Genomic DNA, 18,893 nt, shown 5'->3' with positions numbered 1-18,893 from the left:
GTTCATTTCCATGTTTGAAATATAACCCTGAACTTGGTACAAAGTGAAAACAAAGCGGGGAGGTGATAGGTCAGAACTTTACTACTTTTGCAGGATAAAAAAATAAATGCACTTGCCTACAATATGACTGGTGTTTCATGTACCCATTATTTGCAATAACTATGTCACCAGAATAGGCAATGATAATCATTTGCTTTGATTACATTTTCCAAGGGCAATACAGCAAAAAGTCCAAAATATAATTAACAGAAATGTGAGAAAATACAGTGTTTTGTTGTTTGTTTTGTTTTGCTTTTTGGGGGGGAATCCCATTGCATCTTCTCCAATATTCTGTCCCTTTTTATCATCTCTCATTTTTCAATCTCTTCCTGTCTATTGATGCTTCCCTCATGCCTAACAAACACATCCATGACTCCTCAAAAAATCCTCACTCTATCATCATTAGCTATCATAAAACTTCCTTTCATGACTAAATTCTTTGAAAAGACTGTCTACAACCAATGACTTCACTTCTTTTTCTCTTCCCTCTTAACTTTTCATTTTGGCTTTGGATTTTTCGAGTAAAATTGCTTTCTCCAAAGTTAGATGATTTTTTAATTACCAAATCGAATTACCTTTTCTTGTTTCTCATTTTTCTTGACCTCTCTAAAGGCTTTAAGCAATCCATCACCTTTCTCTTGATACTTTCTTCTCTGCAGGTTTTCAGGATACTACTCTCCTGGTTCTTCCATCTGACTATTTATTACTCAATCTCATTTACTGGATCTTTATCTAGGTGTCCCCTGATAATCGTGGCCTCTGCTCTGAGTCTTTGCTCTACTGAAAGAATCAGTCTTTCCCTGGTAAAGTCTTCCCTTTTTATCAACTTCATCATCTTTATGCCAAAGATTCTCATATTTATTTATCAAGTCATAATCTCTTGTGACCTTCAGTCTCAAATCTCTCAAATATTTATTGGACATCTCAAACTGCATATCCAATAGATATCTTAAACTAAACATTTTTACCTCCACTCCCAAAAAAACACTCCTATTAATTTTCCTATTACTATTTTAAAACACTATCATCTTTTTAGTTCTGCCTCCTATCTTAAGGTTCCAACTAAAATCCAACTTCTATAAAATGCCTTTCCCTCTTCTTCTTAATGTTAGTCTTTCCTCTGTTGATTACCACCAAATTATCTCGTATATATCGTGTTTTCACTTAGTTTGTACTGTACCATTAGACAATGAGCTCCGGCACTTAATGCTTGTGACTGGGCTTAAAAGGAGATGCATGAAGTAAAGCAGGAGTAATTATCACATCCCACAACGTGTCATTCCACAAGCGGAGGCAGTCCAGGCGCTCCCAGGCTTGCAAGAGCCATTTTAAATAGCATGGAGGAGAAAATGCAGTAGAGTCGAGGAAACTACTTTCAACGCAGAAGGGACAGAAAGGAGCCAAACCACATGTTCCCAGGGTTCGAGAACTGGGTCAGGGATCTCCTTGCTGCAACGAAAAAGTCCCCCAAAGGAAAAGGAAAAGTGAGACGCCCCGGCCTAGCGTGGAGAGGAGGGCAGGGGGTTAGAAGAAACAGCATCTCCGGCTGGTTTCAGGTTCCCGGGGCGGGGGAATACCCGCCCTCTTAGCCCGGCCCCAGGGTCTTAGCCAAGGCCTATGGATGCCTTACCGAGAGGAGGGTCTACAGGATTCACTGTCAGACTCAGCGCCGCCATCTCCACCGTCAGTGCTTCAGTCAGTCTGTCAGTCCCGCCGGCCTCTAGAGAAGGACGCGTGGGAGACTGGAGGGTGAGACGTGTCCACGCCGCGGCCGCCAAGGCTCCTCCTCCCACCTCGGTCGGACACACCCAGTTTCAGCCCCCACTCTCCACCCCGTCCGCAGAACTTCCGGTGCAGCGGCCAAATGGCCTCGGGCAGCTCCGGAACCTTTTACAGTCTCTGTCGCGTCGCAGGGTCCGCTTTCCAAAGAAGCACCTTGGACGGCGGGGATCGCGTCTAAACGTTCCTTGTTTGATGCCCTAGATCTTGTCCTTTCCAGTCTCCTCGATCATCTCGCCTTCACTTCGCAGTCTACAGTTTCTCCGTCCCTTTCACCTCATGCCTTCTCATTCTCACTGATCGTGATTAAGAATAATTATAGCTAGCATTTGCATAGCGCTTTAAGTTGTGTAAAATGCTTTATACTCTCGTTTCAACTGCACTACGACTCTGAACCGGGGGAGATAAATGCTCCATTTATGATGATTATACAGGAAACTGGAAGAGCTTTAAGTGGTATTAACAGTATCGAGCATTTTAATAGCTTTAAGGTTCTGCAAAATAATTGACATATTTTGCTATTCTGATCCTTAAAACAAGTCTATTATGAATTCGTGGCTTTCTTCAAAGGTTCCTGAGCTAATGTTCTGAGCACGGGTGGAGTTTTCATGCTTGTCCTGTATGATGGATTGAAGAAAGGTATCTAAATACATCCTAACTAAAAATGGAACCAATGAATGTAGATCTTTTAAATACTTAACCATACTTAGCGTTTTGGACCACTGATCTTCAAGAAATTTCTCGTTTTTTTAATTAGGCCAGATCATGTTTGTAGAGGAGCAAGAAAGGGCTTTTAGAAAAAGATTCATTTATTGTGATCCATCATTCACACCGTGGAACTGATTCTGATTCTTTTGGTTTTGGAAAAAATAACAGTTACTGTAGATCCAAGGAGGCAGATCAAATTATACCATCTAATTTAAATGCTCTTTTGTAAGATCATAAATTTGTGTTTTAAGTATTTATTTTTAAAAAATCATGTCTCCCATTTGTACTTATGCACTATATATACTATTTTGCACAGCTATTTGGCAATTATGATATATGTTGGGCATTCTGCTGTAAAACAATAACTACCCAGAAGACTCTTTAAAAAAGCATATTATTATTGTTTTGATAATGATGATGCTCATTTGAAAGAGCTGGGATCAGAAAGGATCAGTGACTTGTCCAGTCACCCAGCCAATAAAAATCTGACACAACTAGTTAAGAGGTTGAATATGAACTGGTCTTCCTCTTTCTTGACCTTTCTATCCCTTCTTGCTCCTACATCTCTCTGTGTTGTCTTTCATAGTCAAACTAGGTGAAAAAGGGCTCCCACTGCCTGTACAGCCCACTCACTTCTCAATCCCTAGCAATCCAACCCATTACTTCACTGAAACCCTACCTTCCAAAATTATCAATAACTTCTTAATTGTTAAAGACCAAAGGCTTTCTTCTCCCCTCTTCCTACCTTCCCTCTTAAGAATACCACTATTTTCTATCACCCAATTACATGATAATTTCTGCATGTTCTTCACCAATCCTGCCTCTATCCAATCAATTGCCAAATACTGTTGTTTCTACCATTATAACTGCTCTTCTACACTCCCCCTTCTCTCCTGATAATACCACCATCCTGGTGCAGACCTTTCTGCCTCATGCCTATGCAGGTGGGTCTCTCTGATTCCACTCTCTCCACTCTAGTCCATTCTCCAATCAGCCTTTAAACTGATATTTCTAAACTTTGATTATGTCCCTTCTCCCCTATTCAATTAGTTCCAGTTGCTCCCTATTGTCTCCAGGATCAACTACAGAATCCTGCTGGGCTTATAGAACCCTCCATTGGGACTTTTCTACCTTTATAATGGTCTTATAGTTTATCATCCTACTCTGTGATCCAGTATAATGGCCTTCCAGCTGTTCCTCAAACAAGATACTCCATTTCCAAATGGGAACATTTTCATTGGTTGTTCTCCTTTGCCTAAACTCTCTCCCTCCTCATCTCTGCCTTTAGCTTCCCTGGCTTCTTTCAAGTGAAGTCTCATCTTTTGTAAGAAAGCTTTCTCAATCCTCTTTAATGCTGGTGTGGGTCAATTTAATCTGGACATAGCATCATTTGTACTTTTTTTTTTTGAATGTCCTTCCCTATTGGATTGTAAACTCGAGTTTGAGAACTGTCTTTTGATTCTTTTTATATCCCCAGTACTTAGCACTGGCACATAGTAGGTGCTTAACATTTATTGATAGTGCCTTCCCTGTTATCTCCAATTTATCCCATATAGCTTACTTGTACATGTTGTTTTTCCCCATTAGTTTGTAAGCTCCTTGGGAGCCCAGGTTGTATCTTTCTGCATTTCTTTGAATCCCCAGTATTAGCACAGTACATAGGAACTTAAATGCTAATCTTTCAACCTGTTTCCTCATGCCAAAACTGGAAGTAAAAATTCTGATCAGTCTGTTGAGAATTAAATGAGATGATACAAAGTCTTCTGTAAATCTTAAAGTACTATGTAAACACTAGCTATTATTTTTATATAGGATATATGGTAGGATATATAATATCCTACCATGTCTCTGAAATACAGTTTTTCTGCCTAGATGGAGCTGGTGGCATTCCTTCACCTTATCTTAGAATACTTATCTTCTTTCAAGGTTTGGCTGAGATGTCAGCTCCTACAAAGTTTCTTGATTTCTTCCCTCTCTCTCAAGTTTTAGCATTCTTGACCTCCTTAAAGTAACTTGCATTTACTTAAGTAAATAGTATGTATCTTATGTAACAAAGTAGAATGTAATCTCCAGGAGGGCCAGCACTGTTTTCATTTTTATCTTTGTAAACCCTGAAGCTTTTAATGTCTACTAAACTAAAATTTCAGGACTTGAAATACCAGAAAGCTTTACAAAGAAAGCAAAACAATTAGTTATAATATTTAGGTATGAGAAATTTGATAAGAAATACAAAAATTAAATAATGTATAATTTTATTATAAAGAATGTCTCATAAACTATTTCACCAACATAGAAAATAGCATTTTGGAGTAGTAATGATTAAAAAAAATTACAATAATTTAAAGAATAAAATCCTTTAACAAAACAAGATCCATATAGCATCTAAGTTTTGTGTACTAAATCAAATAAGGAAAATTGACAGGAATGCTGATAGTATATTATGAAGGCTCAGAACTGACGTTTTCATTTTTATTCCAACTGTTAAGTGGGAAAACAATAATAGAATGTAGGTCAAAACTTTTGTCATGCTTCACTAGTTATCAATAGTGATCACTAGGATCCAAATTTGGCTGTTCCATGGATCTGGTTTACCAGTTTAAAGTTGATGCTCTATATTTCAAAATTGGAACTATAAATTTATCAGAATTCATTTATTATTTATGATATTCAGTGTCTAAACAATATAATTAATCAATAATGATGAAAACAAAACTAAATCTATTTTCATAATTTAAAAAAATTTATTAACTTGAATATTAAATCACAATTTTTTTCACTGGTAAGCAGATTTATGTCCCTCATGGCACAAGTGCTTTCTTAACAGTCTCTGGAACACGGCTTGCATAATAGTCATGATTCCTCAATGTGGCAAGGACACCAGCAGAATTCATATGTTTTACCTCCTTATGGTACTGAAGGGCATTTCCATGAATGTCAGTCAATTTGCCTGGAACATATAAATACAATATTGATTCCTCATCAGAAACTACATTTCAGGATAGAAAAAGAGTGGTGGTTGTTTTTTTTCCCTCTCACACAAATGGTTTTCAATTACCTCTAAGTATCATATAAAAACACAAAATTAAAGGACTAACTCAAGTTGAGAAGGTTAAACAAAGGAAAAAATTTAGATTAGAAAAGTGAAAATTTAATTTGCTTAAGAGCTATATCCCTAGCTCAGTTTTCAATTGAATGAAAGATAGGAATCATAAAATTTAAAAGCTGGAATTGACCTAAAAATTTCATCTAATCCAATCCCTTAATACTAATTCTGAGAATCACTTTATTCATGTAAGTCTGTAGTCACCAGGACAATTTAAATATGCGCTTAAAAATTCCAGGATAACAAATCCTAAAAAGAACAGAAATCTTAGCCCTAATACATGATCAGTTGAATATTCAAAACTGGAAATGATTTATGCTTTTTCTTTCCCATTTCAAAGATAAGGCAGAATACATACATATATATATATATATATATAATATAAAATAATGTACTATATACAATAAATGTACTATATTTTATACTTATATGATGTCATATAATAAGTGTGGAAAAGTTTGTGTAATGTCAGGATTTTTCTATGTATTACTTCCTTTCGTTTGAATTGTTTATATTCTTTTTTATGAAGAACAGCTCTATGGGAGGGTAAGGTAGGGAATACAATAGGAAATGTAGAAGATATAAAAATAAAAGATGTCAATAAAATTTAACTTTTTTGTTTGTTTATTTCTTTATTTTTGCTGAGGCAATTGGGGTTAAGTGACTTGCCCAGGATCACCCAGCAAGGAAGTGTTAAGTGTCTGAGGCCACATTGACTTCACAGCTGATGCTCTATCTACTGTGCCCCTAGCTGCTCCAAAATTTAACTTTTTAAAAAGAAGAAAAGACATTATCTTAAGTAAAAAGGATGAATAAAAAAATCAAGTATTTTCCTTGAGTTTATTCTAGCTGATAACTTAATTTTATGAGGAAGTTTTTACTAATAGTAAAGATGGTCCAAGGGACAATTTTTAAAGTCATCTTAATGTTATGTGTTTACCATATTCTTTTAGATGGGGTGGAGAGCTTTCCTCTAAATTAAGGCCATGTTGCACATAGCATAGTGGAGTGTAAAGTCCAAATGTGGTTCAATCATTATAATTTTAATTATTTCACAATATAAGCTTTGTCTTTTTTTTTTCTTTGATTTCATAGAACCTACCACAGCATTTGAGCTTAGCAAATGCTTGTTGATTAATTACTGATGACAATGATGATGAATTGTCAAGAAAGACTTGAAGGAAGGCATGGGGAAATTATACTAATATAAACAATTCTCTCTCCAAGATAGAAATGGTTTGGATATTAAAATAATGTTAAAATTAAATAAAATTGGTTTTGGTGGACTTAAGCCAAAAACACAAGGTACAGTAATTAATATTTTTAATTAGCATTTAAATAAAAATAGATATCCTATATGAAGTAGTACTTGTGTCTTGATATTAATAATGCATATATGTAACAACTGAAACTGAAAAGAAATTGTAATTACCAAGTTTGGCTCTAAGGACAAGAATGAAAAGATACCTTCTGTTTTTTTAAATATGTGGGAAACCAACAAATTTGAAATACTACATAGAACATCAGACTTTTTTGATATGCTAGTTATTATTTTTGCTGAACTTTTTTTCTTTTCTTTTTCTAAAGTCACTTATTCTATGGAATGGATTTCTAGGACAGGGTAGATGTCAGGATACAATGAGAAGTGAAGATAATTTAAAATAAAAGTTATTAATAAAATGCATGTGATGTTATTGATACTAATAGATCTAATAATAGATACTAAAATATTTCTATTTTATCCAAAAAGTCTCTGACTCTACTTACTTACCTCCCACAGCATGTAAAATAACTTCTGGAGCACAAGTATCCCACTTCTTACAGCCAGGACTAGCAAATACATAAGCAGATGCCTTGCCTTCAATCAGCTGAATGATCTGTAAGGATTTTTTAAAAATATTATAGCCTCTAGGAACATTTTGCCTATAACAATAAATATAGCCAGTTCAATTGCATAACTTTCAAATGAAATAATGCCTTTAGTGGATTTAGACATCTAAATCTACAGGATTACAATAAAGATAGCAAGATAGTTTGATGACTTTATTAAAAAACAAAATAAGTTTAAGGGGCAGCTAGATGGTGTGATGGATTAGAGCACAGCCCTGGAGTCAGGAGGACTTGACTTTAAATCCTACTTCAGATACTTTTCTCATACTAGCTGTGTGACTCTGGGCAAATCATTTAAACCCAACTGCCTCTCAAATTAAAAAACAAAATAAAATAAAATTGGTTTTTGTATGTTCAGAAAATCATATGAAAAAAAAGCATATACAAATATGAGAAAAATTTATTGACCTCCTTAACAATTACTCCTTTCAGCATCATTCATGTTCAGAGGTTAATTTTAATTTGAAATCAGACAACAAAAAAGAGTCTCACAGCCTCCTAAAAAACTTGCTATTAGCTTTCTCAAAAGACAAATATTGGGATGCTTAGGTCACTTTAACTACTTTCTAGCTTAGAAAGCTAGAATTTCTATTGTAATTCTAATTTCTAATGTAAATGAATGATTACTTCAGAAAAAGTGTAAGAAAAAAAATAAGTCAAAATTTTAATAGGTTTGAATTTAGAATTTAAAAATCAGAAATAGAACCGGTTTTATATTTTATAGTTACTTTAGTGGCATCATTTTACTACTTCCATCCTTTCTATACATTTAATACTAATTAATACCAAATGAACAAGTCTAAACATCATCATATCACTAACTCTGTGTAACAAGAAGCTTAAGGGGGAAAATGATAATAAATTTAATATTTTCCAACTCCCCTCAATGTTTTATTTCTGACAAACATCAAATGTATTACCTTATTTCCTGCTCCTCCCACTCTGAGAACATTATCAGGATTCATAGCAGAAACGCAATCATTTACCAACTTGCTAGAATGTGAACGAGTGGTGGTGATTATATGTTTCCCATCAGGCACTTCATTCAGCTGAAACCCAAAGGCACCCAAACCTAAAATTCCCCAAATTGTCCTCCCGAGCACAGCATCTGCACCTGCCTAAAAAAAAAAAATCAATGAAACAATAATATGTAATAATTCTGTAGCAAAAAGCCAGTAAAGGTGTGATTTTTATTATTATATGTGAAAAGATATAAGATTAACAAAGAATTATTACCAAATAACATGAATTCTTTTACTATTTTGTGAAATAATATAGTTTGAAATGCATGGAATTCTAGTGCTATCAGGGTCAATCAACAGATTTTCTTCTTCTTCTTTTTTTTTTTTTTTTTTTTTTTTTGGGGGGGGGGAGGCTGGGGCAATTGGAGTTAAGTGACTTGCCTAGGGTCACACAGCTGGGAAGTGTTAAGTGAGGCCAGATTTGAACTCAGGTCCTTCCTGACTTCAGAGTTGGTGCTCTATCCACTGCACCACCTAGCTGCCCCTCAGATTTTCAATATGATGGGCATTATACAAGACAACAGTTATGACTGAATAGTGTCAATGAAAGGCTGTCAGGAAGAAAGAGGTAAAAAGATAAATATAACTTTGGACTTGAATCTACCTAAATCCAAATTAGATTGTGAACTCCTAGAAAGAGCAAGGACTATAATCTGCCTCTTTTTGTATTTCCTGTGCTTAACATATAGTAGATGCTTAATAAATATTCACTGATTACTTTAATGATTGATTTCAAACACCTTAAAGTGTCTTTGTATAATTTATCACTTATACACTTACAAATAAATGGTCCTATGGTAGTTTTATTTCTGATTAAAATATCCCTTTTAATTATCAGTCTGATTTCTTTTTAGATTTTACAATGTGATCTTGACTATATCACAATATGACTTGGCACTTTGGTGTGATTCCAAGAAATATATGCTTCAACTAATAAGAAATAAAAATCAACCACCAAAGGTATTAAGGGGCAAATATCCTATAATTTTGTAAAAAGTGTTAAAATGCCCTTTGATCCAGCAGTATTTCTACTGGGCTTATACCCCAAAGAGATACTAAAGAAAGGAAAGGGACCTGTATGTGTCAAAATGTTTGTGGCAGCCCTGTTTGTAGTGGCTAGAAGCTGGAAAATGAAAGGATGTCCATCAATTGGAGAATGGTTGAGTAAATTGTGGTATATGAACGTTATGGAATATTATTGTTCTGTAAGGAATGACCAGCAGGATGAATACAGAGAGGACTGGCGAGACTTACATGAACTGATGCTGAGTGAAATGAGCAGAACCAGGAGATCATTATATACCTCAACAACGATACTGTTTGAGGATGTATTCTGATGGAAGTGGATCTCTTCGATAAAGAGAGCCTTAATTGATCAAAGATGGACAGAAGCAGCTACACCCAGAGAAAGAACACTGGGAAATGAAACTGCTTGCATTTTTGTTTTTCTTCCCGGGTTATTTATACCTTCTGAATTCAATTCTCCCTGTGCAACAAGAAAACTGTTCGGTTCTGCACACATATGTTGTATCTAGGATATACTGCAACCCATTCAACATGTAAAGGACTGCTTGCCATCTGGGGGAAGGGGTGGAGGGAGGGAGGGGAAAAATCGGAACAGAAGTGAATGCAAGGGATAATGCTGTAAAAAATTACCCTGGCATGCGTTCTATCAATAAAAAGTTATTAAAAAAAAAAGTGTTAAAATGTCATGGTAAAAAAAGTAAAATATGTGTTTTTTGAAAGGAAGATATATCTATTCCAAGTTAAGCATGATATATATGATGGGCTTCTGATTACTTGTTTTCCCTGCCAATCTTAAAAGGGTTCTTTTCTCTCAGTTCCTTCATTTAAAATATATAATTTTAGGATACTATACTTCAACTCTGAAATTACTGACTAATGGAAACAATACTGAGATTTCTCCTTTCAGTTTTTGGGGAAAGAAAAAAAGATCATTACTATTAGTATAGCTGACACAGCACTTAAAAGTTCTTCCCAGTCCTTTAAATACTTTATCTCATTTGATCCTCACAACAAACTTGTCAGGGGATACTTCAAGTATCATAATTTAACAGATGTAAAAATTGAGGCTAGAGATCAGGCAATTGATCATATATTTAGTAAGTGTCAGAGATAGAATTTGAAGCCAGATTTACCTAAATCCAGCACTTTTTCCTCAGTATCATGCTGTTTTCTTCCAAACTGATTAGGAATAATACCAGCTCAACAAATAGAGCAAATGGCAATCTAATATTGGTTATTAGATATTACTCAAAAGAAAATGACTCTCCTAAGAGGTCAAAGACAGAAAAGTCTCATATATATAAAAACATTTATAGTAGCACTTTTTCTATACTAAGAAAAAACTAGAAACAAACTAGATACTAATAGACTAGGCAAAGCTTAACAAACTATGATATCACTATGCTATAAGAAACAATGAATATGATAAATATAGAAAAGAATAAAAAACACATGAATTAATGCAAAGTAAAGTAAGCAAAATCAGGAAAACAATATACAGAACAACTACAATATAAATAGGGAACGGGGTAGGAACCAGCAATAAACACTTCAAACTGAACAACAGGGATAATAGTAATAACCGAGGATGGCCCCAACCAAAAGGTTAGAAAACTAACTTTCCTTTACTACAAAGTTTGAAAGACTATGAGTTTGGAAGACTGAATCCCATCACCATCTTAAAAACCCTCTTCTGTACATACTATGTAACCCAAAATTTTTAGTCCATTCTTAAGCTTTATCAGTTTTAGGCTTCAATAGCTTAAACTATTTTTAGACTGTCTAGTAACTTCTTTTGGTCAATGTTGCTCCTCAAATGTGGTGACCAAAATGAAGACATTGTGCGAAGAACGGGGGACACAAAAAAAGGCAAAATTTTTTTTTCTTCAAGAGCATATATACTCTTAATAGTAGAGACATCTTCAAACAATGCATTAGCAAATCTTTCCCAACTTCCTGCCATCTATTAGATAATAAGCCATCAAATTTTTCTTTTATCCAAGTCCTTAATGAAAGTGTTAAAAAAAAAAAGTATCAAGGACAAAAGTTGGACTAGACAGTCTCAGATGACCCTTTCCATATCCATAACTGAAATTTACAAAATTTATTACAAAATAAATGAAATTTTTCTATATTAATATATTGTACCTGATAGTTGTAATAAGGCTGGTTAATAACTCCTGCTATTGCTTTTCCTTCATAAGCAATTCCAATAAGGACTGTTACATTATCCAGGAGACCTGTATATCCAAAACAAAGTCATTTATTTATGTGTCCATTAATTTCTTGAATTATTTTATATGATCTCTCTAGTATGAATTCATTAAAATGTATCTGAAAACAATATTTTCATTAACACATAAAAAAAGACATTCTACAAAGGCAATGCTGCTGATGGCTGCAGGCCGGCAGGATTATAGTCTTTCTTTGTAGAATCTAAGGTGAATTTAACACCAACAGTTCGTGGCAAGTTTAATTCAAGCCCAAGATTTTATATGACGTTCAAAGAGTATTATTTATTTGCTTAAAGTGACATAAGCAGTAAATAGAATATCCAGGATCCAAACCTAGGGCCTCGGACTCCAATTTCAATTGTTTTTCCATTGAACCACACACACAGCACATAAGCTTGTTCCTGCCATGAGGAATCCTAGACCCCTCCATGGAACAGATGGCTCTAAGTCATGGAAATATGACCAAAATGGCATGAGAAAAAAAGTCATTCAAGAAGAATGAGAGGAATGAGGAGCTATGTATTGGTGATTAGTGGGTAGTAATTCTGCTGGTAAATCCTGAGCCTGCTATTTGTTGAACTGATGTTCACAAGACATAGTCCTCCCAGGGCATGTATCTAAGGCAGGGCTCGGGCCTCCTGATCCTTTCAAAATCAAGAAAAACTATCTGATTTTACAATTCATAAATGGCCAAATGATATGAACAAGAAGATTTCCAACGAAGACATCAAAGCTATGAAAAAATCTTTTAAATCGCTGATTAGAAAATTGCAAAGTAAAATAATTCTGAGATCTCACCTCACACCTATCAGATTGGCTACTATGACAGAAAAAGAAAATAATTATAAATATTGGAGGGTATGTGGGAAAATCTGACATTAATGCACTGTTGGTAGAATTGAGAATCCATCCAACCATTATGGATAACAGTTTGGAATTATGCCCTAAATTGCATATCCTTGATTCAGTATGACACTACTAGATCTGTATGGCAAAGAGATGTTTTTAATAGAGGGAAAGGGCTCATTTATACAAAAATATTTACAGCAGCTATTTTTTGCTGGCAAGGAACTGGAAATAGAGGGAATATGCATCAATTTATCAATGGCTGAACAAAATTATATGATTGTAATGGAATATTTTTATGCTTTAAGAAATGACAGAAAAAAAACTCCTAAGGAAATCAAGGAACAGAACATTAAGACTGACAAATAGATGCTGTGGATGGAAACCAGGCATGAAATTAAGGCTTAATTTAAGGAAAATCTTTCTTGCAATTGATGTTATCTAAAAGTGGAATGGCTTCCTTAGGAAGTAGAAGGTAGCCTGCTTCTTAAAGATATCTAAGCAAAGATAATAGGATCCTTTCTTTAGCACTTTATAGAGGAAACTCAAGTACAGGGATGAACTGAATTAAAGGGAATCCTTTTCTGTGATTCTATGAGGGGATTATATAGGGAATGTTACTTAAATTGGAGTCAAATATGTATAAATCAAAGTATTTGGTAGTCAGCTAGCAAGAAATGTTTGTTTAGATCTCTATGTGACTGAGACTAATCTTATATACTGGTGGCACTCCTCTCAGTATCTTTCTTTCTTTTTTCTTTTCTTTCTTTTTTTGCTGAGGCAACTGGAATTAAGTGACTTGCCCAGAATCACACAGCTAGGAAGTATATTAAGTGTCTGAGGTCACATTTTGAACTCAGGTCCTCCTGACTTCAGGGCTGGTGTTCTATCTACAGCGCCACCTAGCTGCTCCTTCAGTATCTTTCTTAATCTGCTCTTGATAGACCACCTTTCCTTCAGATAGCTCTCCTTGGGCATGGAGTCAAGATTTGTATGGAACCAGAAGAAGAATGTTCCTATCTGTTTGAGATCATGAAAGTTCTCATAGTTCTCTCTGGCACACTGTCTTCCCAATTCATGAGATACCTGAGTTGCCACCATATTTCTTTAACATTCTAATAATACTTTAATATTCCTCTATCATGAATTTTTGTTGAGCATCTCCTGGAGGATAAAGATCTAGACCATGATGATAAAGGAGGTGTCAGTCTCCCTATATATTGTCGTCAGTCAACAAATATTAACTTACTAAGCATTTACTATAGTGAGTCAGGAATTATGTTAAATGCTAGAGATATAGCCTGACCAGTCTATAGATTACCTCTTTATAGAATCTAAATTCTATGATAAAAATATCAAATGGCACAAGAGTCAAGGACCAATCTCTAAATGACTCTACTAGAAACATTTTTCCTGGCTGACATCTATTAATTACTACTTTTTGATTCTAATCATTAAACCAATTCTGAAACATCTTTCCTGGCTTGACATCTATTAATTACTACTTTTTGATTCTAATCATTAAACCAATTCTAAATCTACTTCACTGAATTAACACACAGTAAACATATTTACATTTTGCTGACATATCAGAGAAGACTTTATCAAATGCCTAATATCTGAACTCCATATACGTGTGATCTGATGTCCAATTGTTTCCTTTTTGTCTGACTCTGTGACCCAACTGGGCTTTCCTTACCAAAGACACTGGAGCAATTTGCTATTTTCTTATCCAGCTCATTTTATAGCTGAGGAAACTGAAACAAGGTTAAGTGACTTGCCCAGAATCACATAGTTAGTGTCTACAGGGGAATTTGATCTTAGAAAGATAAGTCTTCCTAACTCCAGATCCAGCATTCTATCCACTACCCTATCTAGTTGCCCCAATGTATGCTATTCTGTGGCATTACTTTGGTTTATTAGATTATTAGTAACCCTGTCAAAAAATTAATAAGGCTAGACTAACATGATCCATTCCTGATCAAACCATACTGGCTCAAAATTTTTTTTTCCTTTTTTTTCCACAAATAAGACCATTAATAGTGACTCAGCAATCATACCTGCCAATTCTTTCAGTATTTTTACAGATAGGTAACTTTTACTACCTCCTTATTTTACTGTGGCTTTCAATATCTAGTAATTATTTTTATTCTATCCTTCCTCTTAGATCCCAAGATTGGCAGAACTAGATGCAACAGGTAAAAGTAGTTAGGTTTAATTTAAGGAAAAATTTTCCATCAATTGATGTTATTTAAAAGTGGAATGAGCTTTTTTTGGAAGTATTAGATTCTCTTTCACTACAAGTACCTAAACAAAGATCATGTAACCCTTTTCCTTAATAGAGAAAACAAAAGCAAGATTAGTTATTGTTAGCTCTGCATTTTATTACCCATTGCCTATCATGAACTTCAAAGGACAATGAGTAATAATGACAGGCTAGAAGAAAAGAAGGATAGTGCATTTTCACAAGCCAATATTCGTATCTGGATCATATTCCCTTTACATTTCTTTACTTGGTGAATTTTTTTTTTCCTTAAAGATCTACGATATGTTTCAGCTCTTTAAAGAATCCTCTTTTGATTACTTCTCCAATGAAACTGATATCACTGTCCTAAAATTTCTCATTTCATTTTGTCTGAACCTCTCCTCTGTACTCAGCACATTAGCATATTATTTTTGTACAGATTTTGTGTCTTCCATTATACTGGAAGCTCCCTGAAGGCAAGGAAAAACTTTTCATTTCTGAATTCCCAGAAAGTAGATTGGCTAGTACAGAATGCCATTTAGTAATGCCTCTTTAAATTGAATTGAGACAGAATCTCCAATACCACTGAAATCTAAAAATAGCAAAATTATGAAGGAAATTGGAAGGTTTCTTCATGTCCACCTGTTTCTTACCCAAAATACACATGCTTCTCAAGACAGGAATAGAAGTGAGGATAGAATTAACTAGAAGTTCTAGAATGTTAGAATGGCCTGGGGCCAGGAATCGGTGGTAATGTCTCCTTCTAAGGGCTCCTAAACTTAACCTTGTGCAATAAATCATAAGCTTGAGATTTCTTTTGCCCTCAGAATCGATGGCCACTGGTGGTATCTGAACCAGGTGTTCAAAGGTCTATCTAATTAATAAAACAAATTCCTCCAGCAAAGAACTGTCTAGTACTGCCATAGAACTAGAGCTAAGCAGTCAGCAAATGAAAATGGAAACATTCAACTACAAGGGAAGCAGTTGTTACAATTAGGTGACAGAATTTGGAGTTCAGCATTGAAAAACCTGTGAGTTTAGTTTAATGCAAGGCACCAGTTTAAGCTTACATTAATCCCTTGCAGCTGTGTAAGTATTAGAGGCAGATCATGATTTATCATCAACTGTAATGGTGATATAGATCAAGCTAAACTATGCTTAGTCTTTGTTGGTCAAATGTATGAAATTTCATACATCTGGCTAAAGAAAACAAAATTCTCTACTGGTCTACAGGAGAATTAAACTCAGCTTCATTATCACCATACTCTAAATCAGTGGTGTTTCAAATAGACACAAATCACTGTGGGCCCCATATCAATTTAGAAAACCACAAATTAACATTACTTAGATTATATGTATATTATATTTTATTTATTTCCTAATTACATTTCAATCCCTTGGTTTAGCATTCATTTTATGGGCTGCCCTGAGTTTGACATCTCTGCCCTAATTACTGAACTAGATATAAATTATCATTATGCTTTGTACCATACTCTATCCCTGGATTATAATTTTGTTCTGAATTATTAAAGTTGATACCTTTTCCACCATAACTTATTCGTTTTTCCCCCTTGTATTACAGAGAATACTGTGGTATATAAATAATGACAAACAACCCATTCCTTTCACTAATATAGATAAGTTCTCCATATCTGATGGCTACTCCAAATACACTTAATGTTTCCATTAGAAAAGTCTGAATAATAACAATAACGACATTTATATATCATACATAATAGGACATAGTTATCGGAAATTTTTAAGACTCCTGAAATATGTTCTGCTTTAGAAGTGAAATATGCAAATGATTTTTTAAAAATGCGTGTCCTTTTCTTCATACATGAAAATAAAGGAAACATATGAATATTATGGAGGTCAAATCTTTGGCTTTCAGTCTCCATAAAGAGGATGCCAGTTTTAGTGTGATTTTTTACAGATGAGGAATCTAAGGCAAACAAAAGTTAAGGAGCTTGTCCAGGATTACACAGCTATTGTCTGCAACTGGATTCTAATTCAGGAGTTTCTGTCTCCATGTCCGGCACTCTATCCACTGTGTCATCTAGCTGCTTCAGAATGTGGAAAGCAAGGTGCAGGGTAGGGATAAAAATCTGGAAGGAAATAACCAGGGTAATATATATGTGACCAGAAAAGGATAGTTAGTTGGCGATAGCATGGATGCAGTGTCTCTCTTAGGAAGGAACACTTGCTTTTCATATAAGGGACCTGAAAATAGGTTCTGTTATTTATTTGTATTAAAGCGTTAAGATTAGTTTTGCCATATAGAATTCCAAATAAGAGACTAACCTTCAGTGTATTCCTTGGTGCCATCCAGAGGATCAACCCATACAACAAGCTGAAAAACAGCAAGAAAAATATTTAATAGGAAATATCACAAGTACAAATCTAACTACATTAAATCACTAAAATTATTTCTCTTCTCATTGAAATTAAATTATACTTTTTCTAATATGATAGCAAAAAATTTAATTAAGGGTACTTACCAGTTTATTAAGCCTCACTACCTTGCTTAGAAGCACCAGGGAGAAAGCCTAACTGAATCGCTGGAAAGCATTGGTATGATACATTGTAGAATACTTAAATAATTCTAAATGAACAAAGCTTTACTATAATTCTACAAAATCATTAAAGAACTAAGAAAAATGTCATATATGAAATAGATTCTAAAAGGCACTAAGCAAAGATGGGGATATAAAAAAGCTTACAATTGAGGCACAAATCTGACTCTAACAATATACCAAATTCAAGAGCATTAACCATGACTACAAAATAATGAATAGGCTTTCTTTTTTAAAATCAGAACTATTTTTATAGCCAAATGAGTACCATCCTTCAAAATAAGATAATATACTTAATGCAATAATCATTCCCCAACATATTACTCAAAACATTTTTTTGATTCTTTTTAGGAACTACCCTAAGTTAACTTACAAGAAAATCAATTTCATTATTTTATATTTCAACCCCAACTTTAAACCAAAAATCTGCTACTAGTTTGATAACCTATTTAGGAAGCTTGGTTCCAAATAATTTATGAGTATTTCAAAAAAGTTTCCTCCCTCAAAATGCAGACATTTCTCTCTAGAAGATACCAGATCTCTGAAAGGCAACTTCAAAACAGAAACTCCAAAAATATTTCAAGCAATGACTGCCTCATTGTACATAGCAGACCATGATGAATACTTTTAATGGGGGCAACACTGAATGAATAGACAACTTTGAATACATTTCCCTACCCTAAGGCAACTGGGGTTAAGTGACTTGCCCAGGGTCACACAACCAGGACATGTTAAGTGTCCCAGACCACAGGTCTTCCTGACTTCAGGGCTGGTGCTCTATCTACTGCGCCACCTAGCTGCCCTGGACACATTTCTTTTTTCTTTTTCTTTTTAATCAGTTGTTACCATATATGTATATGTTTTGGTACTGGCTTGTGATTGCATCAGTGTATGGAATTGCTAGAATAGAAACTTCCACAGTCAGATTAGCAATTTGCAATCTACTAAGATTGCAAGAACAGGAAGAAGTTGTAATTAATCCACTGAAAATATGCATCAAAGGCAAGACTTGAAATGAGGTCTATCTTTCTAGATTCATTATATATTACTTCCCTTCTCTGTACCTCTTCACTTTCCATCACACTATGATCCAATCAAACTGGTCTTATCTCAGTTTTTCACACATGATACTTTTTTTTTTATCCAATTTCCGTGTCTTCACTGTACACATCACATGTCTTATGCACTGCCTCAATAATGCCATCTCACAGACTTCCTTTTTTTCTTTAAGATCAATTACCTTGAAGACAACTAGATGAGTTAGTCGATAGAGCACCATTTTGAAGCCAGAAGAATCTGAATTCAAATCCTGCCTCATACACTTAACACTTACTAGCTATAAGACCTTGGTCAAGTCACTAAAGTCCAATTGCCCTCTCGCCCCCAAAAAAAGAAAGAAAGAAAAAAAAGATCAACTATCTTGGT

At 34.6% G+C, this 18,893-nt stretch overlaps 2 protein-coding genes across 4 annotated transcripts in view; both read right to left on the bottom strand.

The window, feature by feature from the left end:
- EPRS1 (glutamyl-prolyl-tRNA synthetase 1) overlaps positions 1 to 1,761 on the bottom strand; it is a 67,901-nt gene extending 66,140 nt beyond the window's left edge. For both annotated transcript variants that reach the window (XM_051998266.1, XM_051998267.1), the window contains exon 1: positions 1,670 to 1,761. In XM_051998266.1, the coding sequence (XP_051854226.1) occupies positions 1,670 to 1,715 (46 nt within the window). In that variant the 5' untranslated portion in view covers positions 1,716 to 1,761. The remainder of the gene's footprint in view (positions 1 to 1,669) is intronic.
- Positions 1,762 to 5,247: 3,486 nt separating this feature from the next.
- BPNT1 (3'(2'), 5'-bisphosphate nucleotidase 1) overlaps positions 5,248 to 18,893 on the bottom strand; it is a 32,608-nt gene continuing 18,962 nt past the window's right edge. For both annotated transcript variants that reach the window (XM_051998263.1, XM_051998264.1), the window contains exons 5-9: positions 17,197 to 17,245; positions 11,716 to 11,807; positions 8,440 to 8,637; positions 7,401 to 7,506; positions 5,248 to 5,473 (exon numbers count right to left, since the gene is read on the bottom strand). In XM_051998263.1, the coding sequence (XP_051854223.1) occupies positions 5,325 to 5,473; positions 7,401 to 7,506; positions 8,440 to 8,637; positions 11,716 to 11,807; positions 17,197 to 17,245 (594 nt within the window). In that variant the 3' untranslated portion in view covers positions 5,248 to 5,324. The remainder of the gene's footprint in view (positions 5,474 to 7,400; positions 7,507 to 8,439; positions 8,638 to 11,715; positions 11,808 to 17,196; positions 17,246 to 18,893) is intronic.

This window comes from Antechinus flavipes, chromosome 4 (genome assembly GCF_016432865.1).
Source record: "Antechinus flavipes isolate AdamAnt ecotype Samford, QLD, Australia chromosome 4, AdamAnt_v2, whole genome shotgun sequence".
Lineage (NCBI taxonomy): Eukaryota > Metazoa > Chordata > Mammalia > Dasyuromorphia > Dasyuridae > Antechinus > Antechinus flavipes.
Note: the sequence above shows the minus strand (reverse complement) of the source record. Positions and strands in the feature narration are given on the sequence as shown.